This window comes from Ranitomeya variabilis, chromosome 7 (genome assembly GCF_051348905.1).
Source record: "Ranitomeya variabilis isolate aRanVar5 chromosome 7, aRanVar5.hap1, whole genome shotgun sequence".
Taxonomy (NCBI): Eukaryota; Metazoa; Chordata; class Amphibia; order Anura; family Dendrobatidae; genus Ranitomeya; species Ranitomeya variabilis.
Window position 1 is genome coordinate 26,333,854 of NC_135238.1, and position 16,194 is coordinate 26,350,047.

General features: G+C 42.8%; 1 protein-coding gene across 6 annotated transcripts in view; it reads left to right on the plus strand.

Annotated features, from left to right (window-relative positions):
• Nucleotides 1–16,194, plus strand: part of LOC143785632 (ankyrin repeat and fibronectin type-III domain-containing protein 1-like) — a 269,138-nt gene that overhangs the window by 160,451 nt on the left and 92,493 nt on the right. For 4 of the 6 annotated variants that reach the window (XM_077274664.1, XM_077274660.1, XM_077274663.1 and 1 more), the window contains one exon: nucleotides 7,824–7,952. The exons of the other annotated variants lie outside the window; for them this stretch is intronic. In XM_077274664.1, coding sequence (XP_077130779.1) covers nucleotides 7,824–7,952 — 129 coding nt within the window. The remainder of the gene's footprint in view (nucleotides 1–7,823; nucleotides 7,953–16,194) is intronic. 6 annotated transcript variants of the gene reach the window in all.

The following is a 16,194-nucleotide window of genomic DNA, read 5'->3' on the forward strand; positions in this document are numbered from 1 at the left end:
ACAGGATATTCATTGCATCTATCGAACCCACTGCAAAGTTGTTACAAGACCGAGTGGCAGAAATAGATACAGTATCTTGCTGAAAAACCATAGATTAACCCCCAACAGGTGGTTGGCACATCCTGCTCGGAGCAGGAACACGGGACGCCCGGGTCAAGAGACTCCTCTCCCCGTCTCCATCTGTTGTTCCCATTTGCTACAAACACCCGCCTGTCATTTTCATGCGTTTTTTTCCCCCCATTATTTGATTCGGGTCCAGAAGACGTCCACAGGATGGAGTTACAGCCCGTCTTAGGTTATCCTGCAATAACTCTTCTCCACTCCGGGGAAGGTACCTCTCATTACCTTTCTTGGCCCTTGTGCAGATCCCTCTATTAATAAGAACATCTGACGTGGACTCCGCACTTTCTGTAATAGTCGAGCAAGGTTTGCATCGCTCTCATCGACAAGTAAGTGAAGCGCTCCAGGATTATGTTAGTCCCCTTCTCTGCAAGTTAATAAAATTGCTTTTCAGTACGTGGTCTGACACTATTTCTTCATTTGCATATTGATATATTATGTAGATATTAGACTTTAGATTAGTAGTGTATACACCAGCCATCGGCAGCATAATGTCCACCATCACCAAGCTAGAGACCTACAAATTGCTCTTAAAGGGGTTTTATTACCAAGTTAGTTTTCACTCTTATTTTATTCATTCTCCTTCGCTGAGTATTTCAGTTTTTGTCTTTTTTAAATCTGCCATATGGTTCCAGAGATATGGGCCTTATTTACTGCTAATGTTTATGACCTAAGGGGGCGTGGCTCACAGGGTAATTATGCAGAAGTTCTTAAAGACACGCCCTCATAAACTCTTAAGAGACACCCCCCCTTTGGTATAGAACATAAAAAGTAGCACTAAATAAAAAGCCTCATATCTCTGGAACTGTATGGCGGATTTCTAAAAGGAAAAAAGTGGAATAATCAGTGGAGAACTGGGAATATTATAAGAGCAAAACCTGGCCACGTTTGTGCTGGTGACAGCCCATCCTTAAAGGAGCATTGCAAGCTTACACGTTGAGATTCTCGCCCACCGAATCATGACCCACACCCACCACTTCCGTTTAGCCGTCAGTGGCCACATTTACCATTATGAATGATGACATGGTTCCATGTTCTCTGCTGTAGAAAATGCAGCCACCTCTCCGTTGAAACCCATGTGTCATGCTATGGATGACAAGGGGACATTACTAAATGTTGCTTAAGGTTTTTCATTTGTACTTTGCTGTTTTATATGTAAAAGTCACTTGCTCGTAGTGGAAGTTGTTTCCGAGTTTCTTGTATCGACACTGATGGGCAGAAAGTAATGCAGGATACCCGTCTATGGTGGTCTACCGCCGAGGGTCTTGTTTTCTGTGTTTAAAACTATTTATTCAGAAATGCAATCCCAAAACCTAATACCGCCATCGATCCCTCGCGATGAAGTGACTGCTTTGCCGAGCGTACACCTGTTCTCTGGCTGATGACAGGTGCAATAATTGCGTCCTCTCGCCTGCGCTATTATTAAACCTCATTAACATATGTTGACTCCCATTCCGTACGGCAGATCGAAATAGGGGAGCGATATGTGAGATGGTCCTAAGCCTGGGCCACTAAAGGGGGAAGCGGAGCAGATCTGTTCATTGTCAGTACCTGCGGCACCCTGTAACCCTCCAACTGATAGAAGTAGCCGCATACCCCTCCATCTGCAGGTCACAGACATTATCAAGCCATTTTTAGATATTTTGTTTTGTGTATCCCTTTGTATCTATTTTATTTTTGTATGTATCGCCAACCTGTTCCACAGCGCTGCACATCAGTCCTTGTTCACAATGGGGCTCACGAACATCGGTCCTGCATTCATGGTATCCCCTGGCTTTGGACTATCTACCTACCTATCTATCTATCTACATAACTATTCTCGGAGAGTGAGTGGAAGTACAAGCAATTTTGCAATTTACTGCCTTTTAAAAACGTCAGCCATTCTTGAGATATTCATGCTTTTGTTTACAGCTCGTTGCCTTGGAGACAGACCACCACTGCTAGACAGCAGAACATCACCAGCGTTTACAAACTCTCTTCTATTGAGCTTGTAAACAAAGTTTTTAAACTATCCAGGATTGCTCTTAATCCCAGGAAGTTTCAGTGCAACCCTTAAACGCTAGACAGCAGCATTGGTCGGTCTCCACAACAATACGCTGAAAACAATAAGAAAAGTGATAACTGCGCGATCCTGGTCAGCTTCAAAACAGTGCTTACAAGCTCATTAGAGGAAAAAAAAAAGCATGTTCTGCTGTCTAGCAGCGGTGGTCGGTCTCCAAGGCAACAAGCTGTAAAGAAAATAAAGCTGATAATGTCTTAAGACTTCACATTTTTTTAAATGGTAAATTGCTAAATTTCTTGTATTTACAAAAGTGTCTGTCTGAAAATATCCCATCTAAGAAGGTGGAAATAAGATTTAATGGCGGCTGCCTGAATATTAATACTCGACCGATTCTCATTTAATCGGATACAATTGTATTTAGCCTGACGCTGATACAATGTCTGTTTTATGGTCCGATCCCTGGAACCGAACCTTGACCACCATGAGCTTCAATGTCACATGGAACAGGAAAACCGGAGCTGCAGTTACCAGAGAGCCCGAGGCGCTCTGATATCTCTGGATTTGCCCTGTGTTTCTTTAGTTACACCCAATTCACACTATGGTTTTTAATACTCTTTGTTTTTCTTAGCCAAAAAGTAGAAGTAGAGAGAAAAGCCTGACATGTCTCATCTGCTGCAGAACCTCTTTGTAAAGAGGAAGCTTGAGCTTCGTGAAAGTGTGATTAATTGTTCTTTTTCAGGCACCTATTCAGTGGCTCCGTTCGGGCTTGTGTGTGAACCTCCCTGCAAAACGGGATTCAGGCGTATGTGCCAATGGGGACATAAGAGATAATAGTGCCACTGAGGCACGTCTCACTTAACCCTATATGTGCACAGGTCTGACAACCCTTGCCCCACTTTTTCATGTCAGAGAATTTTTAATGATCTAGTGATCTCCAACCAAGATTATTGGTCCACCTGATCTAATAACCTTACTTTGTCCTGTAACTGATGAAGGTCTAATGTAAGACCAAAATGTTTTACTTACTACTAGTGTGGACAACATTAAATTATCTGATCACTTAAGTTGAGTGCCAAGTCTCTTAATATATGGTAATGGTGTGGGAGCCTACTCTGGCTGTGCACACGCCTATCTATTCAACCGTTAGTTCCAGTTGCATAGACCCGCCTACAGAGCACTTCCAATCTTATTTGCATATGGCTTCTACATCAGATTTTTAATCACTGGCACACCAGATCTCTACAAGAAAGGTATTATACAGTGCCAGCCACAGTATTTACACAGAGTGCCCACCATAAAACCATGTCAATGTATTGTCAGCCACAGTGCCCCTGCTAGCAGTACCAGCCACGTGTTCCTTGAATCATAGAATCATAGAATGGTAGAGTTGGAAGGGACCTCCTGGGTCATCTGGTCCAACCCCTGCTCGCTCAAAGCAGAATTCACTAAATCATCCCAGCCTCTGTTTGAAAACTTCCATTGAAGGAGAACTCACCACCTCTCATGGCAGCCTGTTCCACTCGTTGATCACCCTCACTGTCAAAAAGTTTTTTCTAATATCTAATCTGTGTCTCCTCCCATTCAGTTTCGTCCCATTGTTTCTAGTCTTTCCTTGTGCAAATGAGAATAAAGATGATCCTTCTACATTGTGAGAGCCCTTGAGATATTTGTAGACAGCTATTAAGTCTCCTCTCAGTCTTTTTTTTTTTGCAAGCTAAACATTCCCAAATCCTGTAACCGTTCCTCATAGGACATGGTTTGCCGACTGGTCACCATTCTGGTCGCTCTTCTCTGAACTTGCTCCAGTTTGTTGATGTCTTTTTTAAAATGTGGTGCCCAAAACTGGACACAGTATTCCAGATGAGGTCTGACCAAAGACACGTAGAGGGCAATAATGACTTCACGTGAGCTAGACTGTATGCTTCTGTTAATATATCCCAGAATTGCATTTGCCTTTTTTGCTGCTGCATCACACTGTTGACTCATGTTCAGTCTGTGATCTATTAGTATACCCAAGTCTTTTTCACATGTGCTGTTGCTTAGCCCTATGAATCCTGTTCTGTAAATGATTTTTTCATTTTTATTGCCTAGATGTAGTACTTTGCATTTTTCCTTGTTAAAACCCATTCTGTTAGTTGCTGCCCACTGCTCCAGTTTATTTATATCTTTTTGAATCCTCTCTCTCCTCTTCCCTAGTATTAACTATCCCTCCTAGCTTTGTGTCATCAGCAAATGTATTTAGTTTACCCTCAATACCTTCATCCAAATCATTGATATAGATGTTGAACAATACAGGGCCCAGGACAGAACTTCTGTGGTACTCCACTTGAGACAGTCTTCCAACTGGATGTGCAGCCATTTACGACCACTCTTTAGGTCTGATCACTAAGCCAGTTATGAATCCACCTAACAGTTGCCTTGTCCATTCCATACTTAGTCATTTTTTCAATAAAGATGGTGAGAGATACTTTGTCAAATGCTTTGCTGAAGTCAAGATATAATATATATCTACAGCATTTCCCTGATCCACCCAGTCAGTGATTCTGTCATAGAAGGAAATTAAGTTAGTCTGACATGACTTATTAGTTACAAACCCATGCTGACTTTGGTAAATCACTTCATTCTTATCCAGGTACTTACATACATGTTGTTTAATAATTTGTTCAAAGATCTTTCCTGGTATAGACGTCAGACTCACCGGCCTATAGTTCCCTGGGTCCACCTTCCCCTTTTTGAAGATAGGAATGACACAGTACAGTGCTGTGATATAATATCTGCTACAGTCCTAATGGAAACACAAGGACAGGGCATATCTACCCCCTACATGTCCTGTCGCTTCCTCCTTTTGTGCCAGCGACTAGTGAGATTAGTTCCTTGGGCTCATAGACTCATGGAGGGGTCCTGAATTGAGTATGCCCTCTATTATAGGGAACCAAGCAGCAGTGCTGACATTTTTACTCATATAATTACAGATTTTTAGACTTCCAATGCAGCGCTGTAAAGCGAGACTGAAATCCTGAAGAAGGACTTGACATTAACCCATTTGTCACTATTTTTCTATTCTAGAAAAATGTGGGTTTTATTTATTACTGTTTGGCCTTTTCGTGACCACGGTCTGACTCCAGGTCTATGCGGGGCTCCTGCCATTGTAAAAAGCGTGGAGCATAGTTATATCGGTCAGACTGGAACCACAAAGACAGGCCTTTGCCCAGTGTTCCTTATTTCTGCCTATGCAGAGTCCTTCACAGATCCCCAATATTAAAGAGAGGAGACCAACCTTGACTGTTGGGGCCAATATGGGGGATTCAGGGTTTGCCCCCTTTGGGATAGAAGCCTAGGCTGAGAAGTTGATCACTGGTTTGGATACGTTCCAGCCATGATGGGATTGTAGAGGAGATGGACAGAACCCACCCAGCACATAACGCACCCCCATCCAAGATCAGTACCCAGACCGGGCTGCGGCCATACTAGACAGTGGCTCCGTTCTTCCCTGCATGATGTATAGGTCATATATCTCTGTAAAGATCAAAACCAAAACCGACGCTGCTCGAAAAATCCTCTAATAAAAGCATTCTTCACTTCATTGCCCCCCTCGTTTATTCCCTTTGGTGCTCCCGTTTTGCATTCGGCAACTCCCCCCGCTAATGAGGGAAGAGTCGCTGCGCTCCACATAGCGGCTCCTCTGGATGAAGCAGAGCCGAACAATACCCAGCAGCGGGGCTGAACGTGCCGCCATCTCCCTTCCGGAGCTTATTTTGACAACCAGCTGACATCACAAATTCCAGATAATCATTGGGGCTGACAACTTGAAATGAGATGTGAAATCCGCGCTCAACTTTTCATCGTCAAAGAACAGTTATGAAGGTCGATCCCATAGGGGGCCCGAAAAATGTACATTGCCATGTAGTCATAAAGACGCATCACCGTGGGTCCCCCACCGCAGGGGATTCTGGGTAAAGACCATCACATTCTATGTCTGCTAATGAGAGTATGTGTTTTGTCTTACTCCCTGTCCTTACTCCATTATTTATTGCTTCCATGTCAGTAGGATGTTAGTAAAGGAAGCGGTGACAGGTGGTGGGAAACGGCCAGGGACAGAAATAAATGCTAAAAGAACAATAAAAATAGATCCCTGCACCTTCAGATAAGACGTAGACTAACCCCAAATAATAGAAAGAAGCAAGTCCAGAGTATAATCTCCATGCATTTGTGTACAGGGTTCCATTCACTTACAGCAAGCGGAGATCGTACAAAGGCTGTGGCCATTATACTGTATGCCATGTTAGGGCAGAGCAATGTGATAAAGGGGTGAAATTCTCATCTATTATCTATCGATCTATCTATTATCTATCTATCCTCTATGAATCATCTATTATCTATCTATTATCTATCTTTCCATCATATATCTATCATCTATCTATCTATCCTCTATCTATTATCTATCTGTTATCTATCTATCATCTATCTATTATTTATCCTCTATTATCTATCTATTGTCTATCCTCTATCTAGCATCTATTATCTATCCGTTATCTATTATATATCTATCATGTATCTATCTATTATCTATCCATCTATTATCTATCTTTCTATCATATATCTATTATCTATCTATCATCTATCTATTATCTATCTATTAAATATCTATTATCTATCCATATATTATCTATCTAATATCTATCATATATCTATAATCTAACTATTATCTATCTATCTATCTATCTATCTATCTATCTATCTATCTATCTATCTATCTATCTATCTATCTATCTATCTATCTATCTATCTATCTATCTATCTATCTTTCTATCTATCTATTTTTTTCAGTCTTTTAGCCGGGATATGTTCTATAAAGCAGCGCGGCTTATAATTACTAGACCTATTAACAAGGGTGAGATTGAAGCATTAGACAGAGCCATGAAGGTGATAAATGTGCGTTAAGTATCCTCAGACTGACAGGCGGATCAGCTGAGGGCGCGAGGTTTAAGTCGATGCTGGGGAATGGCAGGAAAAGAACTGAATTATGCGCAGGGCTTCACTGCACATGAACCATTCATTCCGCTCGCAGACATATCGGGGCTTCCCTCGAGAGCGGCTCATCATATCGCAGTCCATTTATAAATGAAGCGGGTTATTGAATTCCTCCATTTGCTTGTGCAGCGCTCGCAGCTGCATCTATACGCGCACGTCCATCGCACATACACACAAGCACTAAGTTTGTGCCCAAAGGGAAGCTGCCGCCTCACTGAGATCGCATAATGTGATTTCTCCTTGGGTTACAATTGTTTTCAGTCAAGACTTTGACCATCCTGAAAGCTCAGCCGTTACCCCGGGGCGAGCGGACGTCGCAGCCCATCCGAGCGCTGGTTGTTTGTGTGTGTTGGTAGGGGTTGTCCATGTTACTGTCAGTGGTATTGGTTACATATGCCTGCACAGACACTGCATATCTGCCATGATTCATCTCGCTGCTGCAGCACAGTCTGTGCACTCTATAAATAGCCGGTGATACAATGCGGTACAGTACCATTCTCCAACGTTTCTATTATTTAAGGAGAACCGTCATGGCTTAGTGGGAGAAATTGTGATTTTTTTTTTCCCTGAGAAGACCCATAGATGCTCTGTCCTTGGTCCTGAGAGCAGCGAAGAAGGAGAGTTGTCCAGGAGGCTCCAGTAACACCTCCTGTTTTTATCCCACCCGCAGGTCCACTGGAGGCTTCTCAAAGCTAACCCACAGGTTGTCACTGAAGGAGAGGTCCGAGAAGAAGAACGATGCTGAGCCCGCACCGCTGGAGCAGCCCGCATTCAGACCACGATCACTGAGCATTGAATGGTGAGAATAGTGGGACAGAGTCAGACTGGTCTGCGGAAAAGACATGGTGGTTGTAGAGTAGACCGTTCTGGTGTGGTGCCATGTTGGATGTTCTTCGTAGACTTTACAAGGTTTGGTTGGGGTATCTCAAGTTTTGCATGAGGCATAAAAATGGTTAAGATCTCATTGACCACTTTAAGTATTGCAAGGGTTGTTGTCTTACCAAACGAGACTTGGTCTAATGAAGGTTGTCTTGGTCTAATGAAGGTCGTCTTGGTCTAATGAAGGTTGTCTTCTACACAGCTTTATTGATATACATCCCTCATATGCAGATCACAGTTGAGAATAAAGATTTCAGTACTGCATGGACCCTGAACCAGAGCCCTGTGAACCTCCTACTTGTCGGCATCCCCAGCACCTCTTCTGCTTAGTAGGCCTGGCCCAATGTCATGCTATAACGATGATGTTGCACCAACCTGGTGGACATGGACAACCAGTGTGGCTTCTTGAACAGGTTCTAGGGAACCTTTTCGCTCAACTCTAGTGTAGATCCATTGTGACACGGAGAACCTAAACTCAAGTTTATGTATGTTAGGTATCAAATTAGTTTTGGAATCCCGTTGATCAACTTAGGATCTGGCCAAGTTCACCATGACCACCTTCCATTGGTGACACGATGGGCATGAAAACTTGGTGATATGTTTGGTCTTTGAATTCCTAGCCATCGGCATTTGTTTTTTTCTCTGCCATATCGACTGCTATGCCGGCTGCCATGGTGGTAGAGGTTCTTCAGAACTTTTGGGAAATTTGCCTCTTTCTTCTAAAATGACTGAAGATGCAGTTTCTTCCAGAATGATGATCATTTTTGTAGGCCCCAATTACTGTTTCATATTTGGAGGCCTTGGCTCTATGGAGTAACCAGACACTACGACCATTAGACAATCCATAACTGGGCTGTGGTAACAGTGATTGGGCAATTAGAAAGCATTTGGAAATGTACTAATAATGGTGGTGCCTAAAAACATGACACACCCTTTAATTCACAGTGTACATTAACAAAGACGTTTCACCCTAAAGATGTTCTCTACTTTGTCAATGGGCTCGTCTGACAAGTAGATGTTGTCCACACAGCCATCCCCCTGCTGGGACCTCCATTAATCAGATGTAATTCATGTGTAAAACGGGCAGTAAGTGTTCAGTTTTCCTGCAGTGCCCCCACAGGGGAAATTCAGTATTACACAGCTCCCATTGAAATCAGTGAGTTGTCTGTGAAATGCAGGACAGGACATGTCTGCCCGAGAGAGAGACGCTCTTTGTAACCATTTTTCTTTCTGGGGTAACAGATGAAAATCCTGAAGACTAAAGCGGATCTGGCACCAGATTTCACGATCCATTATGAAGTAGATTTCACAGACTTGATGAGGCCGGTGAACTTACTTTACATCCCTGTTCTGATATGGATTTTAAATCCTAAACTTGAATTGAGACTTTTATACATTGAACTGCTAAAAATATTATTATAAATTTTGATGGCAGCTTTTCTAATATGGATTTTCACAGTAGGGACACCAGCCCCATCAGGTCTAAGTGATCTAACAATGTACACGGTTTGTATTGTGATATCCGGTGATGGTCCTCTTTATGAGTGACGCTGAATCTTTATATACCGATGTGTCTTACAGGAATGACCGGTTTCCTGCCTCTTTAGCAGCGATTGTCTGATCTCACAACTTGGCCGTTGTCAGCCGTATATAATGTGCTTGACGAGAAGTAAACCGCAGTGGAGACAGTGCGATCTTTGTCATTAGGACTCGGCCTGACATTCCCTCATAACTAACATCATTGTCATATCTGCCAAATTTTTCTGAACCAGGTAATGTGCCCTAAGGAAGCAAAAAAAAAAAGGTATTCTGGTCACATCCATGGAAAATCGCGTCATTCCTGCTGTGCTGGCAGCCGTCACAAAGACGTATACAATGTGCAAGTGACTGCCGCCATCGGTCGGGTGTCTGCAGCTGGCGGAGGGGCTAGATGGGGCTGTATACAGGGGCGACACAGGTCATTAATATATACTGGAGTAAAGTCTTCACATCAATCAGTAACTTCTAATATATATTGTATGTCAGCTGTGCACTTTCAAGATCTGTATTTCCTGTCAATGAATGGAAACGGCCATTGGGAGCATCCAAAGACTGACCCGAAAATGTGCAGCAGGCGCAACAGCAAAGAGAGATCATCTAGCTGCGATCAGTCTCTCTAAACAATATTCCCTTCTGCCGCCCAGGAATATAAAGCAATGGCTCTGACAGCAAGCAGAGGTCCTGAAAATAGTCAGCAATGGGAGACTTTCAGCTCTGGAGTATAATACAGGATGTAACTCAGGATCAGTAATGTAATGTATGTACACAGGGACTGCACCAGCAGAATAGTGAGTGCAGCTCTGGGGTATAATACAGGAGGTAACTCAGGATCAGTAATGTAATGTATGTACACAGGGACTGCACCAGCAGAATAGTGAGTGCAGCTCTGGGGTATAATACAGGAGGTAACTCAGGATCAGTAATGTAATGTATGTACACAGGGACTGCACCAGCAGAATAGTGAGTGCAGCTCTGGGGTATAATACAGGATGTAACTCAGGATCAGTAATGTAATGTATGTACACAGGGACTGCACCAGCAGAATAGTGAGTGCAGCTCCGGAGTATAATACAGGAGGTAACTCAGGATCAGTAATGTAATGTATGTACACAGTGACTGCTCCAGCAGAATAGTGAGTGCAGCTCTGGGGTATAATACAGGAGGTAACTCAGGATCAGTAATGTAATGTATGTACACAGTGACTGCAGCAGCAGAATGGTGATTGCAGCTCTGGAGTATAATGAAGGATGTAAAACAGGATCAGTATAGAATAAGTAATGTATGAAAGTGACTGCACCAGCAGAATAGTGAGTGCAGCTGTGGAGTATAATATAGGATATATCTCAGGATCAGTACTGGGTCAGTAATGTAATATATGTACACAGTGACTGCAACAGCAGAATAATGAGTGCAGCTCTGGAGTATAATACAGCATGTAACTCAGGATCAGTAATGTAATGTATGTGCATAGTGACTGCACCAGCAGAATAGTGAGTGCAGCTCTGGGGTATAATACAGGAGGTAACTCAGGATCAGTAATGTAATGTGTGTACAGTGATTGCACCAGCAGAATAGTGAGTGCAGCTCTGGGGTATAATACAGGAGGTAACTCAGGATCAGTAATGTAATGTGTGTACACAGTGATTGCACCAGCAGAATAGTGAGTGCAGCTCTGGAGTATAATACAGGATATAACTCAGGATCAGTAATGTAATGTATGTACACAGTGACTGCACCAGCAGAATAGTGAGTGCAGCTCTGGGGTATAATACAGGAGGTAACTCAGGATCAGTAATGTAATGTATGTACACAGTGACTGCACCCGCAGGATAGTGAGTGCAGCTCTGGAGTATAATACAGGATATAACTCAGGATCAGTAATGTAATGTATGTACACAGTGACTGCACCAGCAGAATAGTGAGTGCAGCTCTGGGGTATAATACAGGATATAACTCAGGATCAGTAATGTAATGTTTGTACACAGTGACTGCACCCGCAGGATAGTGAGTGCAGCTCTGGAGTATAATACAGGATATAACTCAGGATCAGTAATGTAATGTATGTACACAGTGACTGCACCAGCAGAATAGTGAGTGCAGCTCTGGGGTATAATACAGGAGGTAACTCAGGATCAGTAATGTAATGTGTGTACAGTGATTGCACCAGCAGAATAGTGAGTGCAGCTCTGGGGTATAATACAGGATATAACTCAGGATCAGTAATGTAATGTGTGTACACAGTGATTGCACCAGCAGAATAGTGAGTGCAGCTCTGGAGTATAATACAGGATGTAACTCAGGATCAGTAATGTAATGTATGTACACAGTGACTGCACCCGCAGGATAGTGAGTGCAGCTCTGGAGTATAATACAGGATGTAACTCAGGATCAGTAATGTAATGTATGTACACAGTGACTGCACCAGCAGAATAGTGAGTGCAGCTCTGGGGTATAATACAGGATATAACTCAGGATCAGTAATGTAATGTGTGTACACAGTGATTGCACCAGCAGAATAGTGAGTGCAGCTCTGGGGTATAATACAGGATATACAGTTAGGTCCATATATATTTGGACAGAGACAACATTTTTCTAATTTTGGTTATAGACTTTACCACAATGAATTTTAAATAAAACAATTCAGATACAGTTGAAGTTCAGACTTTCAGCTTTCATTTGAGGGTATCCACATTAAAATTGGATGAAGGGTTTAGGAGTTTCAGCTCCTTAACATGTGCCACCCTGTTTTTAAAGGGACCAAAAGTAATTGGACAGATTCAATAATTTTAAATAAAATGTTCATTTTTAGTACTTGGTTGAAAACCCTTTGTTGGCAATGACTGCCTGAAGTCTTGAACTGATGGACATCACCAGACGCTGTGTTTCCTCCTTTTTGATGCTCTGCCAGGCCTTCACTGTGGTGGTTTTCAGTTGCTGTTTGTTTGTGGCCTTTCTGTCTGAAGTTTAGTCTTTAACAAGTGAAATGCATGCTCAATTGGGTTGAGATCAGGTGACTGACTTGGCCATTCAGGAATATTCCACTTCTTTGCTTTAATAAACTCCTGGGTTGCTTTGGCTTTATGTTTTGGGTCATTGTCCATCTGTAGTATGAAACGACGACCAATCAGTTTGGCTGCATTTGGCTGGATCTGAGCATACAGTGTGGCTCTGAATACCTCAGAATTCATTTGGCTGCTTCTGTCCTGTGTCACATCATCCATAAACACTAGTGACCCAGTGCCACTGGCAGCCATGCATGCCCAAGCCATCACACTGCCTCCGCCGTGTGTTACAGATGATGTGGTATGCTTTGGATCATGAGCTGTACCACGCCTTCGCCATACTTTTCTCTTTCCATCATTCTGGTAGAGGATGATCTTGGTTTCATCTGTCCAAAGAATGTTCTTCCAGAACTGTGCTGGCTTTTTTAGATGTTTTTTAGCCTTTTTATTCTTGATGCTTATGAGTGGCTTGCACCGTGCAGTGAACCCTCTGTAGTTACTTTCATGCAGTCTTCTCTTTATGGTAGATTTGGATATTGATGCGCCGACCTCCTGGAGAGTGTTGGTCACTTGGTTGGCTGTTGTGAAGGGGTTTCTCTTCACCATGGAGATTATTCTGCGATCATCCACCACTGTGGTCTTCCGTGGGCGCCCAGGTCTTTTTGCATTGATGAGTTCACCAGTGCTTTCTTTCTTTCTCAGGATGTACCAAACTGTAGATTTTGCCACTCCTAATATTGTAGCAATTTCTTGGATGGTTTTTTTCTGTTTTTGCAGCTTAAGGATGGCTTGTTTCACCTTCATGGAGAGCACTTTTGACCGCATGTTTACTTCACAGCAAAACCTTCCAAATGCAGCACCACACCTCAAATCAACTCCAGGCCTTTTATCTGCTTAATTGAGAATGACATAACGAAGGGATTGCCCACACCTGCCCATGAAATAGCCTTGGAGTCAATTGTCCAATTACTTTTGGTCCCTTTAAAAACAGGGTGGCACATGTTAAGGAGCTGAAACTCCTAAACTCTTCATCCAATTTTAATGTGGATACCCTCAAATGAAAGCTGAAAGTCTGAACTTCAACTGCATCTGAATTGTTTTGTTTAAAATTCATTGTGGTAATGTCTATAACCAAAATTAGAAAAATGTCATCTCTGTCCAAATATATATGGACCTAACTGTAACTCAGGATCAGTAATGTAATGTGTGTACAGTGATTGCACCAGCAGGATAGTGAGTGCAGCTCTGGGGTATAATACAGGATATAACTCAGGATCAGTAATGTAATGTATGTACACAGTGACTGCACCAGCAGAATAGTGAGTGCAGCTCTGGAGTATAATACAGGATATAACTCAGGATCAGTAATGTAATGTGTGTACAGTGACTGCACCAGCAGAATAGTGAGTGCAGCTCTGGGGTATAATACAGGAGGTAACTGTAGAAGGGATCTTAAGTGGGTTTTGAAGGTGGGCGATATGGGGGGTCATAGACAGCGTAGTTTGTTAATAAAACTGAGTAAATGTAATATTGTGTGTTTCAGTTGTGGCCTATCCCATAATCCATGTCTAACAGCAGCCGGATAATGATTCATGTTGTGACGATAATTTATTACAGATATACACATTTGCTTATGTCGTGTTTTTGGCCGGTGACCAAGTGATTACATTCTTCATGTTAAAAGATGCCAACGTCTGCCACATTTCCCATGCCGGCTTCCCTCGCCCTCCTTTCTCCAATCTCTTACTAATGACCCTGGAGTCTCTTTGCTTTCGCAAGTAATGCTATCTGGGAGTTGTTGTACAAGCCGCTCGGGTTCTTGGACGGGGCCCATGTTCTTGTGGACTGCGGTGTGTGTGTGAAAGTACTTCGTGGTGGGCTCATAAGCCAAGAGGCGAACGCAGAAACTTGGCCGGGAACTTTCAGAGGGTGGATGGAATCGGGACTGGAAGGCAGATAAACAGTAGGGCTTTTCCCACCCATTCTGGGAAACCTATGTGGGCCTGTGGTGGGGGGAAATAAATGAAGTCTGTCAAGTTCGTGGTTTCTTTTCCTGGTGCCTCGTTAATATCTTATTGAGATTCTGTCTCACAAAATAGAAATCATGTTTATTGGAGTCATTAGATCTGCTCTTAGGGGCAGGATACCAACGTGAAATTCATACTCTGGGTTTCCTGTATTAGGTTTCATGGCTTGCGGCGGAGCTGAGTACACATTACGCGGCCATGTTAAAATGTTCTTGTTGTTGAAACTCTGCAGATATTCTGGATGGTGCGGAGATGTGGACTCCAATCGAAAGGCCAAAAATGAGAGATCAGATTCAATTCTTCACCGCTGTCAAAAGTCCACTGTGATTGGTTGACGGACAGTTTTAATGTCCGATGTTTTTGATCAAGTGAAATTTAAAGGGGTTATTTTGGGAAATATCTTTGACTGCCCTAAAATAATGAAAGAATGGATAGTCTGCATCACCGGTCCCCTTCGGATCCTGTTCACACAGTTACCCAGTTTCCGCTTGTCTCTGTCCTTCTCTATTAGAATGGTGGAAATGTTTGCTTAGCCCATTATTGGCTGCAGCGATGACCCTCCTCATCCAGTGATTGGCTAAGCAGGCATTTTCGGCAACTTCTGGTGTGTCGAAAATGGAACCAATAAGCTTGAGGCCAGATGAGTGCCGAAACGAGATCAGCAGGGGATTGGCGAGGCCGAGCATAAGGGATAATTCACACATCCAATTTTATCATACCAGTAGTTTTCACTTATAGCACTCATACCTATGATATTCTATGGGCCTGCGCATATTTCTGATTTTTTTTTCCTCTGGCCGAGTGGTCCGTGGTAAATACCAGAGAAATGTTCGATCTTATTACTAGCATCCGATCAAAATCGGCAGCGCAAGTGCATGGGTCCGTGAAAAATTTGGACCACCCTCGGATGACATCGGAATAAGAGAAAAACTGATGATACTCAGACCAAACTCTGATCAGAATTATCTGTCCGTTTTTCCTACGTCTAAATGAGGCCTAATTGCAGTGCATGTAACAAAAAAAATCACTTTCAAGTAAAATTCTCCTGAATTTTGTTGTAATTTGCTCCAAAATGTAGGAAATGGCGCATAACTGGGGAAAGTTACCATTATTGGCACAGAGTATGCACAGTGCACCGATCGATGTTTCCAACAGGGTGCACGGCATTTTGGAGAATGTGTCGCTGGCAGGAAGCAACGCCAGGTAGTATAAAGGCTCAAAAATAAGGCGTTCAGCTTGAACCCCAGATTTTCCATAACATTTACTGCAGAAAACATGACATATCAGACCCCAGATAAAATTAAGATTTACAAAGCGAAAAGAGGAGAACACATGGGCCAAATTGAGGGTGTTCTAAACAATGTTTTGCACTGGGGCCACAACCAAATCTGCAAAAAAACTTGCCTCAATTTGTTTCATTATTATCATTTCATGTCATTTACCATATGTCACATCCTATTCACTTGCATGTAGAAAAGCCGCGGAGACACCATCACGTGTTTCTCAACGCAAGCAATGAATAGCCAGGTCTTTCACCGGGAAGGAAAGCATCCAATAAAGGAAAACCACCTATACCAAAACATGGTATCCATCC